This window comes from Podarcis muralis, chromosome 4, assembly GCF_964188315.1.
Source record: "Podarcis muralis chromosome 4, rPodMur119.hap1.1, whole genome shotgun sequence".
In the NCBI taxonomy this organism is placed as follows: domain Eukaryota; kingdom Metazoa; phylum Chordata; class Lepidosauria; order Squamata; family Lacertidae; genus Podarcis; species Podarcis muralis.
In genome coordinates this window covers 96,188,345-96,202,190 of record NC_135658.1, presented here as the reverse complement: position 1 = coordinate 96,202,190, position 13,846 = coordinate 96,188,345, and the positions used below count along the sequence as shown (strand labels likewise).

Genomic DNA, 13,846 nt, shown 5'->3' with positions numbered 1-13,846 from the left:
TTTTAAGAAGGTTAGTATTGGATATATTTATATTTCCCACATCACTTCTATTTTTTTCTCAGAAAAAAATGGGGCAGGAAGACACCCAATGATAGTTATACTCTGAATAGATCCTTTGAAATCAATGGATTTAAGTCAAAGTTACTTAAATCCACTGATTTTAATGGGTATACTTTGAGTACGAACTAGATTTATATCACTCAGGTTTCACCCATGGCTTCAAATTGTCCAGAAATTTAACATCTCTGGCTCAAAAGTAAATTTCATCCCAAATTAAAATGCCCAGAGCATATTTAACATTCTTAAATTAAACTACAATACTACATTTAGGTATAGTTCTTAAGGAAGACTGGTTTTAAGTGCAGCACAAAGTCAGCTCAAGGAAATGACTGGTAACATTAAGCTTAAACCCCTTTCCAAAGGTTTCCATGTTTCCCATTTTCAAATCACTTACCTAGCAGAAGGTCCAGTGGTATCATCTCTTTTACGGCATCAAGAATTCCTCTTTGCCTTGCTTCCTGGCCATCTAGTTCTCTAGCACAGGCTTTGCAACACCCACATACAGCACAGCCAGACTCACCAGAACCACAACCACAGATTCTGAAACAAGCACAGATATTGTATTACCCAAAGAGGAAATACTCTCAACACTCATGCATATAACTAAGATCAAAACCCACTTAGCTCTTAACCATGGTTTGCTCATTGTGCCACAAATATATTTCATACTTCTTCAATGCTCCCAGATAGAATCAGCAATATTGCCTGTAATTAGTCTTTGGCATCTCAATCCCTGATAAAATTTATTTATTCAAAAGACTTTTAGGCCACCTTTAATGGCAAATGCCCTCTCAAGGCAGATTACAAAGCAAAAGTATACAATCACAACAAAAAACTTAAATTAATAAAAATCAATTAAAAGCCAAAAACAATTCAAATACAGACTAAAATATATCTGCAAAAAACCATCTCAAGCAAAGACCAACAAGAACAGATGTGGTAGTTAATTATTATTTTTAATTTCACAAAATTTCAATTGGGGGAAAAACCCTCAAAGTAGTTTTAAAGAGTTCTTGTATCCATGTGGACATACTTGGTGACTTCCCATTGACAATGCATTCCAAAAGCACAGCATAGAAAATATACTCTCTCTAATGCCCGATGACCTGACTGCTCTGAGAGAATACCACGTAAGGAGGGCTATCTTGAGAGCCTTTTAACTCACAAGCGTAAAATCATACCACCTACTCCCAGTGTTGAACTTTGCAATCCATCACATCACTGCAAGCAAAATTCTATGTGAATAATTCTTTTCTCTATATATACACTATATTTGCCCTAGACTATAATAACACACTTTTCCGAGACTTAAAGGTGGGGACAGGGTGGAGAGTGCCTAAAACCTATAGAATTCATGCTAGCAACTTGAAGATAAGTTTTAAATTTTATTTATTTATTGTTGCTGCTGCTGTTAGGCAAAGGAGTCCCTTTGGCGAAGGGCTGCCAGTCAGTGGTAGAAAATATGCTTTGCATGCAGAAGGTTCCCAGGTGCAAACCCCAGCATCTCCAGGTAGGGCTAAGATAGAACCCAGTGTGAAAACTTGGAGACACAATGCCTGTAAGTGTAGATGCTACTGAACTAGATGGACCAATGCTCCGATTCTGCGTAAGGCAGCTATAATAATAATAATAATAATAATAATAATAATAATAATAATAATAATAATTTATTATTTATACCCCGCCCATCTGGCTGAGTTTCCCCAGCCACTCTGGGCGGCTTCCAATCGAGTGTTAAAAACAATACAGCATTATACAGTGGTACCTCTGGTTACGTATTTAATTCATTCCGGAGGTACATTCTTAACCTGAAACTGTTCTTAACCTGAAGCACCACTTTAGCTAATGGGGCCTCCCACTGCCACCGCACGATTTCTGTTCTCATCCTGAAGCAAAGTTCTTAACCCGAGGTACTATTTCTGGGTTAGTGGAGTCTGTAACCTGAAGCGTATGTAACCCGAGGTACCACTGTATATTAAAAACTTCCCTAAACAGGGCTGCCTTCAGATGTCTTTTAAAGATAAGATAGCTACTTATTTCCTTGACATCTGCTGGGAGGGTGTTCCACAGGGCAGGCACCACTACCGAGAAGGCCCTCTGTCTGGTTCCCTGTAACCTCACTTCTCGCAATGAGGGAACCGCCAGAAGGCCCTCGGCGCTGGATCTCAGTGTCCGGGCTAAAGACCAGAGAGGCATAGAGACTAGGTATGTGCCTAATATTCATGAAGACTCCATCACTAAGAGTCTTGATCGCTCTCCCTTCCTTACCCAGGTGATGTATAGCCAGGCAACACTACTACTGGGGGAGAGAAAGGAGAACCTTGACTGCTCTGTGCAACTCCACTAGCTGGCTGTGGAAGGCTGGAGCTGCTTCGGCTACATTGGAGGGGGCAGCAAGCGCTCCAGCCCACTCCTTCCTCTACACAGCCAGGCTCGGCTTCATGTCACCTCTCATCCTGCCCTGTTCCAGTGACCACACTCACGGACAGCCAGCCGCAGGCACTGGCCAAAAAGGCAGGGAGAATCAGCAGCAGAAGCAAGCACAGGCTCAGCCTGCACAATTGAATTCAGGGCACAGAAATCGAGGCAGGGGGTTGGGCAAGCAAAATGAGCATAGAGGCAGAGCCCCCAAGTCCCTAAATATAGAGGTAAATTGTTTTTAAACAGCATAGCTCTGAAAATAAGATTCCTGAGAAAAATGGAAGATCAAAGCTATGCAAATGTGAAGGTAGCTATGTTTGGATCTATCTGCAAATATAAAATGATTCTTTTGTTCATGGCAGCCTTTTGATTCATTCAAAGAATCCCATTGACAGAAAGGGGGAGGTAGCAATTTTAACCAATTTTCCTGCTCCACCCACCCACGTGCTGGAGGGTCTACCACAGTGTTTCCCAACCTTTTTTGGGCAAAGGCACACGGAGGTAGGCTGGTGTGCCGTGGGAGGGAGGCGGGCGACTCGGGCGGCGAGAGGCGGGGCGGCGGCGGCGAGCACACGCGGGGCGGCGAGCGAGCTCCCTCCCACATCCCATCGCCGCTCGCTCCAGTAGGCCGGCCGAAGCGAGCGGCGATGGGATGTGGGAGGGAGCTCGCTCGCCGCCCCGCGTGTGCTCGCCGCCGCCGCCCCGCCTCTCGCCGCCCGAGTCGCCCGCCTCCCTCCCACGGAACACAAGGCAACGTTCCGCGGCACACGAGTGTGCCGCGGAACACCGGTTGGGAAACACTGGTCTACCAATCCTCCAGAGCAGATTCCTGGAGGATACAGTGGACTGGAGGGGGAAATCAGCAGAAACTACACACACCCTTTACTGAGGGAAACAAAGTCTGGATCCAAGTGAAAACAATTGCCAAGTGTGTGTTTTTGGTGAATTTTACAGGTATCTGCTGCATATTAAAACTCAGGTCTTCCCGCTTTTCAAAACATTGTCATCCAGCACACATATTGGCCTATTAACCAGAAAACAATACATTCCAATTTGTGAAATTAACACAGCTATAAGCAATTCAGAATTTCTTCTTAGAAAACAATATCAGCTATTTAAAACACACACACACACACACACACACACACACCTATATGGGTATGCTTTCTTTCATTGAATAGTATTTGGGGGGTTAGTCCCCTACATAAATTTACATATAAATAAAGTATTGTTCAGCTACATATTAGGCATTTTTACTTACCCTCCGGGAACCCTGTCAGGACGTCCGCTGCTAACACAACTTGCTCCATAGCCTGTGCAGTCCCCACAAACGGTGCACACCATACATTGTTCCAGCTTCCATTTATGCATGCCTGGTGGACACATCATGGATTTCTCATCTTTTTCATCTAGCTCTTCTTCTAAATCTTCATCCATTGCTGTCGCCATGTTCTCCACTCCGAAACCTGAGAGAAAACAACCATTAACAGATCTGGCAAGTCAGCAAAGCAGTACAGAAATCACACGGGAAAACTATGTTTGGAGAGCAGTAATTTTAAGTGTGTCTACGAGGTCCAGCTAAAGCTGTAGTTAATGTAACACACTCTATGTTGCATTGCCTTTGAAAAGTGATCAAAAATGTCAACTAGCGCAAAGACATGCAGCCAAATTGTTGACCAGGGCTAGGTATAGAGAGCAAGCTATCTGAAAGACCATATTCCCTCAGATGAACAAGTCCAGTTTCTAAGATCTTCAGGGGAGGGTCTTCTTTCAGTTCTACCACCTTCACAGGCACACTTGGTATGGGTGTGGGACAGGGCCTTCTCAGTGGCTGCTCCCAGACTCCTTCCCTAGAGAAGTTAGACTGGCTCCTTCCTTGCTGTCCTTCTGCCGGCAGGTTAAGATCTTCTTGTTCCAATGGGCTTTGCTTTTAATGAAAGGGCTGGTGCCAAACTGTTTGCATTCTAATTAACTGTAAGTTTTTAATATATCTTTTATATTTATATATAGTTTTAATTTTATAAATGTTTAAGTGTTTTTATGATTTGTTTTTTGCCTCCTATATTTTTTAGCCTTTCCTATTTTATCTGTAAGATGCCTTGAATCCCTGTCAGGGAAAAAGGTGGCATATAAATAAATAAATATAAGAATAAGGATAAAGTTAAAGACTTTCCTAATGTACAACTATGACACAAAAAACTCAGCCATTCTAAAGCTGGGAAAGAGCCATGGCAAACCTCGGGCACTTGAATTCCTCTTTCCCTTCCTAATCTTGGTGCATTAGAGGAGAGGAGTGAGATTTTGGTTTCAGCTCTGATTAACCTGCAGTTCCGCATTAAATACACACTTTGGGAGCTATGGTTTATTCTAACACTAGCCAACACACCGAACCATGCTTTTATCCTGCTTTGTTCAGCAAACCAGATTTAGAAGAAGTTTGGGTTCCTAAAGTTCATGCATAATGGAAATATGATTTAGTCAAAACTGAGAACACAAGCTTTTATTCCCCAATCCCACAAATGGAGGAAAGGGGAGAGTGAGTGTACAACTCACTACAGATAGATCCATACAACCTAAACCTAGGTTCAGATGAAGGGTGGGAAACCTCTGACTCAGGGGCCAAATGTGGCTTTACAAACCTCTCTATCCAGCTTTTGGGATTCTCAACTGTCCCTGTTCCCTCTCATTGGCTTTGCCCTCTTTGCCTAGCTGGAAAGTGTATTTGAACTGTGGTAAGACCTCCTGTTTGCCTGACTGGAAAATAAAGGTACTGGGGGGAGGCATGCACATAGAAGCTGACACAACTGTGTAAAGTCCGGGCTCTCAAGGACTGTAACAGATGCTGTCTTTACATTTTGCATACTACTGTACCGAAGCTGCTCAGATTAAGGAGCATAAATAATGGAAATGATACTATAAGCAGGACAGGTATTGCATCTACTACAAGCAAGATGGAAAGAAAGCTGCTGATTAATACAAAACATGAATAGCCTGAATTTTTATAAAGGAAGCATGCAGTATTAAAGAGAAATAGTATAGCAAGCATCAAAAAGTGAGATGGAAGAGATGGTGATAGAGAAAAATCGTTCTTGACAATGAAGCACCACGAGACAGAAAATAATACTGACTTTTTCCTCCCTGATTCATGGAGCCAGTGTCTCGTCCACATTGTCCTTTGTTATTCACTCCAAATGTCCAGACTTCTCCATTCTTCATCAGCACACAAGTATGAGCTTTTCCCATGGCTACCTGAGTTGCAAAGTGGCCTTTCAAATCTGTTACTAAACCTGAAAGATAAACACACATCTGAGTGGCAAACATTCCCTTGCTGTGAAATGTATCTAAACTGTAACTCAGATGTAGAAGGACAAGAAGCTATTAAGACCAAAAGCAACAGCCAGCTAATATACCCTGATTAGGCCCAATCAAGATGTCAAAGTTGGGATATACCAGCTTATTCTAATAGGCTATTTTCTTACCTATAGTTTTTGGATTCCCACCCCCAACAATGGAGCAACACCTACTAATAATGTCTGTTTCTACCAAGGTGGAATAACAGCTCAACAGCACAAATGCTTACACAACAATGAAAATAAAACTAATTTCACACAGCATCACAACAGAACCCCTCTGCAAGTTATTTCAACTGGACAGCTACATATATAGTACAAACTATTTCTCTTTATCAAGTCAATTGTTCTTTAAAACATCTACAATATCAACTTACTTGTGCCATCAGAGTAAATTGCGTCCTTCCCAAACATGTATAGTTCTCCATCTTTTGAAATAACCGAACTACTCCCATTATTGCATGCAGTATATACCACATTTTTTCCTTCCATTTTGATAATCTTTTTGGGCTTATACGGCTTTGACTGCCGCCTACTTTTGGCTTAAAAAGAAGGGGAAAGTGTAACATTAGAAAATCTAAGATTTAACATGAAGCTAAGGAAATAAATGGTAATGTGATTGAAAATCTAGGCTATTTATACATACAAAAAAGGAAGACAGTGGATAACCATTATACTTCTACCTTTTGTATTTCTGCATATTCAAAGTCAAAACTGAAAGAATTAGCACTGTCATCATGATACTGTGAAGAGCTCTATGCTTTCTTCCATTTTCAGAGAGGCATGCAAAGCAGTACACATATATGAGTATTCAAATCAACAGCATATAAACAGCTAAGGTTTTGTTTTGAAAACTTCCAGGCACAAAGCAAACAATGTTATCACTGTGACCTATTAACTGCAAATCCTGTTCAAAATGTCTCAAACCAAACATATCAAAGCAAGTCCACCCCATACACACAAATAGCATAAAAATGTACACACAACGCTGTGTTTCTAACACTATTGTACAATACACACATAATGTCCGGCAAGGGGGAGGGGAGATAAAAAGTTCCAGTTACAGATAGGTAGCCATGTTGGTCTGCCATAGTCAAAACAGAAAAAAATTCCTTCCAGTAGCACCTTAAAGATCAACTAAGTTAGTTCTTGGTATGAGCTTTCGTGTGCATGCACACTTCTTCAGATAAAAAGTTAGTCCTACCAAGAGTAGACCCACTAAAATCAAGGAACTAAATGGGTCTACTCTGAGTATGACTTTGTTGCATATATTCCAAGGACCAGGAGGTGCAAGGTTAAGGTGAGACTTGACGATAATTTTTAAAATGCTGCTTCCATGTTGTATAATAAGAGTCAGGAATGAAAATATATTATGCTGTTTTCTATAGAGAGCAGCACTGCTCACACAAAATGATGATCACACCACTAGATGTGTCTTCTACTTGAGCTACTTGCAGTATCATTCAGAAAATAAATTTCCATCTGATTTTTTCTTTATTCACAGGAGGAACACTTCAGTGTTTGGAGAGCACAAATTGCGATATTACCCAGGTGAAAAAGGGACTATGAATCCTAACACAAAGAACCAGAAATAAAGAAAGCACTCATTCAAACATTGGAGCATCTAATGGTTGTTAATGCAGGCATCACAAACGCCCCAAACCTACTTGATTCTCCATCTTCTCCTTTACTTGCTGAGCCTGTGAAAAATATGCTTCCGTCCTCCGCAACAAGTAAAGCATGCGACCCATCATGCCCAACTGAGAACTGAACAATCTTTGGAGATTTGGTGATCGGCAGCTCAACCCACTTCCCTGCCGAAGGACCACCTTGTTTTATTCCAAGGCTCTGGTATTTGCCAGTATAATAAATCTGAAGGGGAGGCGAGACACTAACATTAGTTCAATTATAACATTCAATCAATGTAAAAAAAAGAAAGAGAAAAGCGGTTTGACAAACTTCTAAGTGGGTATGTTAATTTTACTCAAAGCCAGTTTGCAATGAATGAAGTTTTATTTACAAAACTATGAAAAACACCGAGAACCATTGCTACACACTAATACATTACCTCATCAGGTTGCTCTTTTCTTTAAGTATACAGAGGAACTTTCACAAAGGAAAGCAATTCAGAAAAGAGTGAATCACAATCCACACAATGCCATGTAACTTTTTTCTCTTTTGGAAAATGCAGCTGGGCAGGCATTCTGAAGCGGAAGTCCCACATGGGGTGTATGTGGGTGTTATCTAACTTCTCATCTGGTACTTTTCCCTGCTAAAAAATAACCCCTCTCCTTTTGTTAGCCCCCCTCTGCAGACTAAAGCCTGAATGCCTGGATTCAGAAAAGAAAACACTGAAGAAAAGCTACTTACATTGAGAATCACACATAGTTTGGCCCACATATAACACTGAGCCCAGCTCCCAAACAGCACTATTGCAAGCCAAGGTGAGTAGGGTTTTAACACAAAAGTGTTTCCAATACCTTTCCACTAGCCGTTTTCATTAGTGCAAATTCTCTTCCTGCACCTAGAACAGCTGACTCTTCATCAAACCCTGTACCTACAAACACAAAGCTGCTATTAGCTATCAATGCTTTTCAAACACAGGTGTTTTCAGTGTCAAATTCAAACATTCCACGGGCTCAATTTTGTGCAACTGGCATCCATTCAAATGTTCAAATACAAACATCTTACACAAAATATTGCGTCATTTCAAACACTACTCCTGGGCAGGAAATACTGAAACACAGTCTATTAGACTACGGTTACAAACAAATATTACACTGGAGGATAAAAATAATTGGTTAGTTTAAAAAAACCCTGACAAATAATTGAGAATTGTGGAAACAATGGTACCACTCACCCACATAGGGTAAATAATTTGTGAACCTATATGAGTGCATCAGACCTATCACTTATTTTTTCAGCTTTAAAATATGTTTCCCTTTTGGATGTTTCTTCATACTCAATCAAACTATCATGCTCTCTGCAATTTATTAAACATGGATCAGGAAAATAGAGAAATGATTCCTTACTGATAATGTGCATGTCTTTCTCCAGATCAAATAATGAGATACCGCATGCATGTAAGCATTTTCGTGCAAGCTTAAGCTGCAGTTCTTGTTGTAGCACCGGCTCAGTACTTGTTGCAAATATTCGAACTACAAAACCATCCTGCAACAAATAACAATACAATATTCAACAATTTGAAATAATTATTGCCACAGAAGGATAGAGCAATCTTGTTCTTCCTAAATTGTATTGTGGATCTTTAGCAACTCCTTCATTAAATAAGATATATGCAGGGTCAGATGCTGATTAATATGAATAACGGTGCAAACACAACAAGCAAAAGAACACACATTAGTCCATAACTTACAGCTTTTTCATATTTGCACATTCCTATCTCCTAACTGCCAATGCAATGTTTAACTCACACAAGATATAAGCAAAGCTCATTAAACGGTATGAATATCTGCACATCAATTTTATATGCAGAGAATATTGTTATACATTTGGTTATTAAAAAAAGGAGCAACTGAAAGGTGCTGAAAATAAACAACCAGGTTTAAGTTCCTACAGTCTGAAAATATATGAAGTTCCTTTTTAAATGACAAAATACTTCCAGTCCTTTGAGTATCAGTTACATTTTGGCATCTAGGTGCTCAGGAAATTAGCAAGAACTGGGATTTTTCTGCAGCATTTCCCAAGAGTTTAACAAGTTAGCTTATTTGTTAGTAAAATAAGGAATCCCACTTTTACTTGATACCTTGCATTTCTAACACTTGCCCTTATCTGAATCCTGCAGAAAGCACAGACCATCTGCTAACGTGACAGATGTGCTGAAATGCTATCAAAAGTATTAGGGTCTTTTGCATGCTTTTCACCTACCTTCCCAGGCAAACCTCCTCCCTGCAAACAAGTGAATTGGTGTTAAGGGTATCAAACAAAATATTGGACTTCTTTTGTCATTTACGTCTTGGAGGCAAAACAAACCTTCTTTAAGGCAAAACTATAAAAGATGCCACAAATCCAGGTTTAGGTCCCCTGACCCTTTTTCTTTTCCTAAAAGCAGCTAGGGTAGGTGGATTTGGATTGTGCTGTGGCGTAAGAGAGAAGTGTTCAAACATTTCACCTTGAAAGTCATTCCCATGAAGGTGTCACTAGCTGCAGAAGGGAAGGCATACAGGTAAATTTGAACCTGTATATTTCACCTTCCCAGGGGTAATAGCCGCTCTCACGCAGGGGAAAAGGATTCCACTCCTCACCCCACATCATTCCCAGCTCTTCAAGAAGTGTAGACAAACCAAGGTAATGAGAAGGAAGGCTGTTTTTAGAACAACCAAATAAAAGTTTGATTTTAAATGAAATGAAGTTTATACTTTTAATTCCAAACTGATTCAAGGCTCTCTATCAAAGACACTGAGGTAAAGATTTTTTCTAAGTTAAAGTATTAAAAAGCTGACTTTAAGGTGTTTATTAAAAGCATTTAAAAGGATATAATTAATAATAATAATTCCTTGAATATTTGAAGGGGAAGATATTTTTAAAATGAAATAAAAAACAGAGAGCCAATGAGAATGATTAAGGCACTTAGGATAACATTGAAATGGCATATTTTCCATAACAGTTAAGTCAAAATAACCCAAACTAGTGTATTTGTTAGAAAAACAGGCCTTCCAAATTTATGCAAGCCGCTGCACTACTCATTTTGTAACACTTGCAGCAAAATGTATTCAGCAGCTGAAGATCAGAATGGTTAAGAGAACACAACAGCCCCGAGAAGTATGATGTGGGTGGGAGAGCTAAACTATAACACCAGATGCTCAACATGGATACATGTGCCAGCGGGCAAATATTTGGCACTGAAGAATCCTTAAGACAGATGTGCAAGAAGATAAAGAATGGCTAAGTGAGAACAGCAAGCAGCACCATACAAACTCAAAATAGTCAGGAGTAAGACGAATAAGTACAAGTCAGACAACATAAAATCTGGAAGCTCCTGAAATATGCATTTAATTCATTTAAGAAGTCTAGGGGATAGCCATTCTTCCCATGCATTTATCTTTTAAATATGACAAGAGTATTGTGATGCATATTTTAATGGCATTAAACATGCTAAGAATGTGCAATAACTGCAGAGTTTGGAGGTCAGCATTTAGATTATTCAATAAATCATGACAAAAAGTCCTTGAAAACAAATATCAGAGGAGGTATCATACTTACATCTCTAGAAGCTGCTATCTGATTAATATATTCTCCATCAGTGAAAAGGATGTTTTGCCCTTCAGCCTGGCAATCTGTATAGAACACACCATTATGCAATATCAAGTCACATTAAATACTTTACCCTCCAAATGTCTATAAATGATTCATTGAAATAAATAACTCTACACAGACAGAAAAGACATCCAAAGTAGCCTTGTTCCCATAATTGCAGCAAACACAACGTAAAATCTTATTTTATTGATGTATAGAGAAGTTGCCGAAGCTTCAATATATTTTAGCACATAAATAGAATCCAGATCAATAAGCTATTCTTTTATTGCATGCTTAGATGATAAACACTGCACTTACAAAAAAGAAACAAAAAGGAAACACCTACTGATCAACGAAGAAGAGTGTACATATTCAGTGACAATTATGTGCTAGTTAAAACTGACACTTTAACTATTGATAAATTAACATATTGGTAATTTAGATTCAGAACTTTATAGTTAATAGCTGTAGGAAAACAGTGGCTTATTTATGAGTCAACATACTGTGGGCTCCTGGCACAACCATCTACTGAGGGGTTATATTCGGAGTAAGTTTGGGAGCTGCTAAGGAACCGTCTAGGCACACTTACTTGCATCGGCAGCACAGACTGTCAGGCTGCTTTCACGGCCCCAAGGAACTACTAAGCTTTCAAATTTTGGTGCAGTAATGCCACTGCAGTGCTTTCCACTACCTGCCTCCCACAGTGGAGCCTGCTAGGCTAGGAGGCATGCCATGGGCAAGCTCTCCGAAAGCTCAGTCCTTAGTAAGAAAGGCTCTCTGCAAACGGCTACAGCACAACGCCATGCTCAGCGGTGGAACTGGTGTTTTTTTTTAAGTACACAGCAAAACAATATTCAGCGCTGTGCCTTGCAGAGTCAATACATGCCAAAGCTACCGAACTTTGTGGTTCCAAGATGGGACAAAGTAGCTCTGATCTTCCAGAGCCCTGAAAAGCAGCACTGGCATAACACAGAGACACAGCATAGACCTCATTCTGTCATGTAAAAGCCGCTGCTCACTGTCAGCTGCTTGCTGTGTTTCCAAGTGTTGGTGTTATCTCACAAGTTGACTGTAGAGCTGTCAGCAGCTCTGACAGCAGACTATGGTCTACAGCAGCAGATGTGCCATTCCATGAACACTTACACTTAGAGGGAAAGTTTTGGAAAACAATCATTTGTAGAAAGTTGATACATTGGTTTTGAGAGTTCTTTTTCTTCTTTCACTGGGGAAACCCAGCAGAATGTGTTGTGAAATAATATACCCCTGTGATGCTTAAATGCTAATGTCTGTTTAAAAGGCTCTAATTTGCCATGTTGATTCAGTCATGAATCAGAAGACAGACTCTGGTTTGGTCATTTCTGATAGTATCATGATCATTAATGTATTACAGTGGTACCTCGGGTTACATACACTTCAGGTTACATACACCTCAGGTTACAGACTCCGCTAACCCAGATATAGTACCTCGGGTTTAAGTACTTTGCTTCAGGATGAGAACAGAAATCGTGCTCCAGCAGCGCAGCAGCAGCAGGAGGCCCCATTAGCTAAAGTGGAGCTTCAGGTTAAGAACAGTTTCAGGTTAAGAACGGACCTCCGGAACGAATTAAGTACTTAACCCGAGGTACCACTGTATATCGTTTGTCCAGAATGTGAAGCTTAAATCATAGGCAATAAGTTTACTAGTATTTTCAGTAAAACAGAACACTATAAAACAAAAATGAAGCAAAACAAGGTCATGCACAACGTAATATTATAAGCAGTCGTAAGAGCCAATCTGCATTTCTGTACCTGGCAAAGTTACTGTACCATCTTGTTCCAAAGATTCGGGATTGATTCTTATGGCTGTCATGCTATGATTGTTCACATCTCTATATAACAAGTAACCCTACAAAGACATAATGAATAACTGACCATTAAAGTTCCAGAACTGTGTTCGCAGTAACATAAATAAATGCTATTTCATCTTTGCCTGCTCTACCTGTTTTGAAACTGACTTATCCTTTTATGGAGGGATGTATGCACACTCATTCATGAGTGTATACCACCTTTAACAGATTGCTTTGCAGTTACTTTGAAGTTTAAGCAGTCAATCTTAAATAAGCGCAATGCATCATAGAATTCACATGATGCTTGCCAACACTCCATATTGACAAGATGATGTCATTATATTTGCAGTTCAGTGCAATACGAAGCAAGAGGAAGGTAAACAGAACATTTCTATTTATACATCTATCTGGGTTAGAATGTCTTATTCCCAAGAGTAGATAATAAGCAAAAGGAACATTTGAAGGAAAATATGCTCAGTGGTCCTTCATATTCCAATAGAAACCTGTTCCTTCCCCCAAAACATAAAGAAGAACATCCAGCAGTACTATGAATTAAGGACTTGGCCTACAGATCTCATCTTCCACTGTTCCCCGTGATCAAACAACAGTTCAACAAAGATACAATATAGACCATAGAGATAAATGGACAAGAGAATGGAGGTTTTAGTCAAGATATTTGTAACTGGGGAGGGGTGGGCAGTTCAAGATTGCTTCCTGTAACAATTGCAGGATGTTAGACATCTAGCGACATCCTGTACAGTCATACCTTGGGTTACGAACGCTGTGGGTTGTGCGTTTTCGGGTTGCAGACCGTGCCGAACCCGGAAGTATCGGACAGGGTTACTTCCGGGTTTTGGCGCTCCCGCATGCGCAAAAGAACTGAATCGCATCACGTGCGCACGTAGACGCGGCGCTTCAGGCTGCGAATGCTGT

General features: G+C 40.2%; 1 protein-coding gene across 19 annotated transcripts in view; it reads right to left on the bottom strand.

Annotated features, from left to right (window-relative positions):
* The window catches only part of MYCBP2 (MYC binding protein 2), a 140,974-nt gene that overhangs the window by 103,193 nt on the left and 23,935 nt on the right, over nt 1-13,846 (bottom strand). For 12 of the 19 annotated variants that reach the window (XM_077927743.1, XM_077927733.1, XM_077927735.1 and 9 more), the window contains exons 8-17: nt 12,876-12,972; nt 11,055-11,128; nt 9,720-9,740; nt 8,864-9,002; nt 8,312-8,388; nt 7,499-7,703; nt 6,209-6,373; nt 5,610-5,768; nt 3,743-3,947; nt 455-600 (exon numbers count right to left, since the gene is read on the bottom strand). In XM_077927743.1, the coding sequence (XP_077783869.1) occupies nt 455-600; nt 3,743-3,947; nt 5,610-5,768; nt 6,209-6,373; nt 7,499-7,703; nt 8,312-8,388; nt 8,864-9,002; nt 9,720-9,740; nt 11,055-11,128; nt 12,876-12,972 (1,288 nt within the window). The remainder of the gene's footprint in view (nt 1-454; nt 601-3,742; nt 3,948-5,609; nt 5,769-6,208; nt 6,374-7,498; nt 7,704-8,311; nt 8,389-8,863; nt 9,003-9,719; nt 9,741-11,054; nt 11,129-12,875; nt 12,973-13,846) is intronic. The other 7 variants (XM_077927736.1, XM_077927745.1, XM_077927737.1 and 4 more) reach the window with 1 other exon arrangement.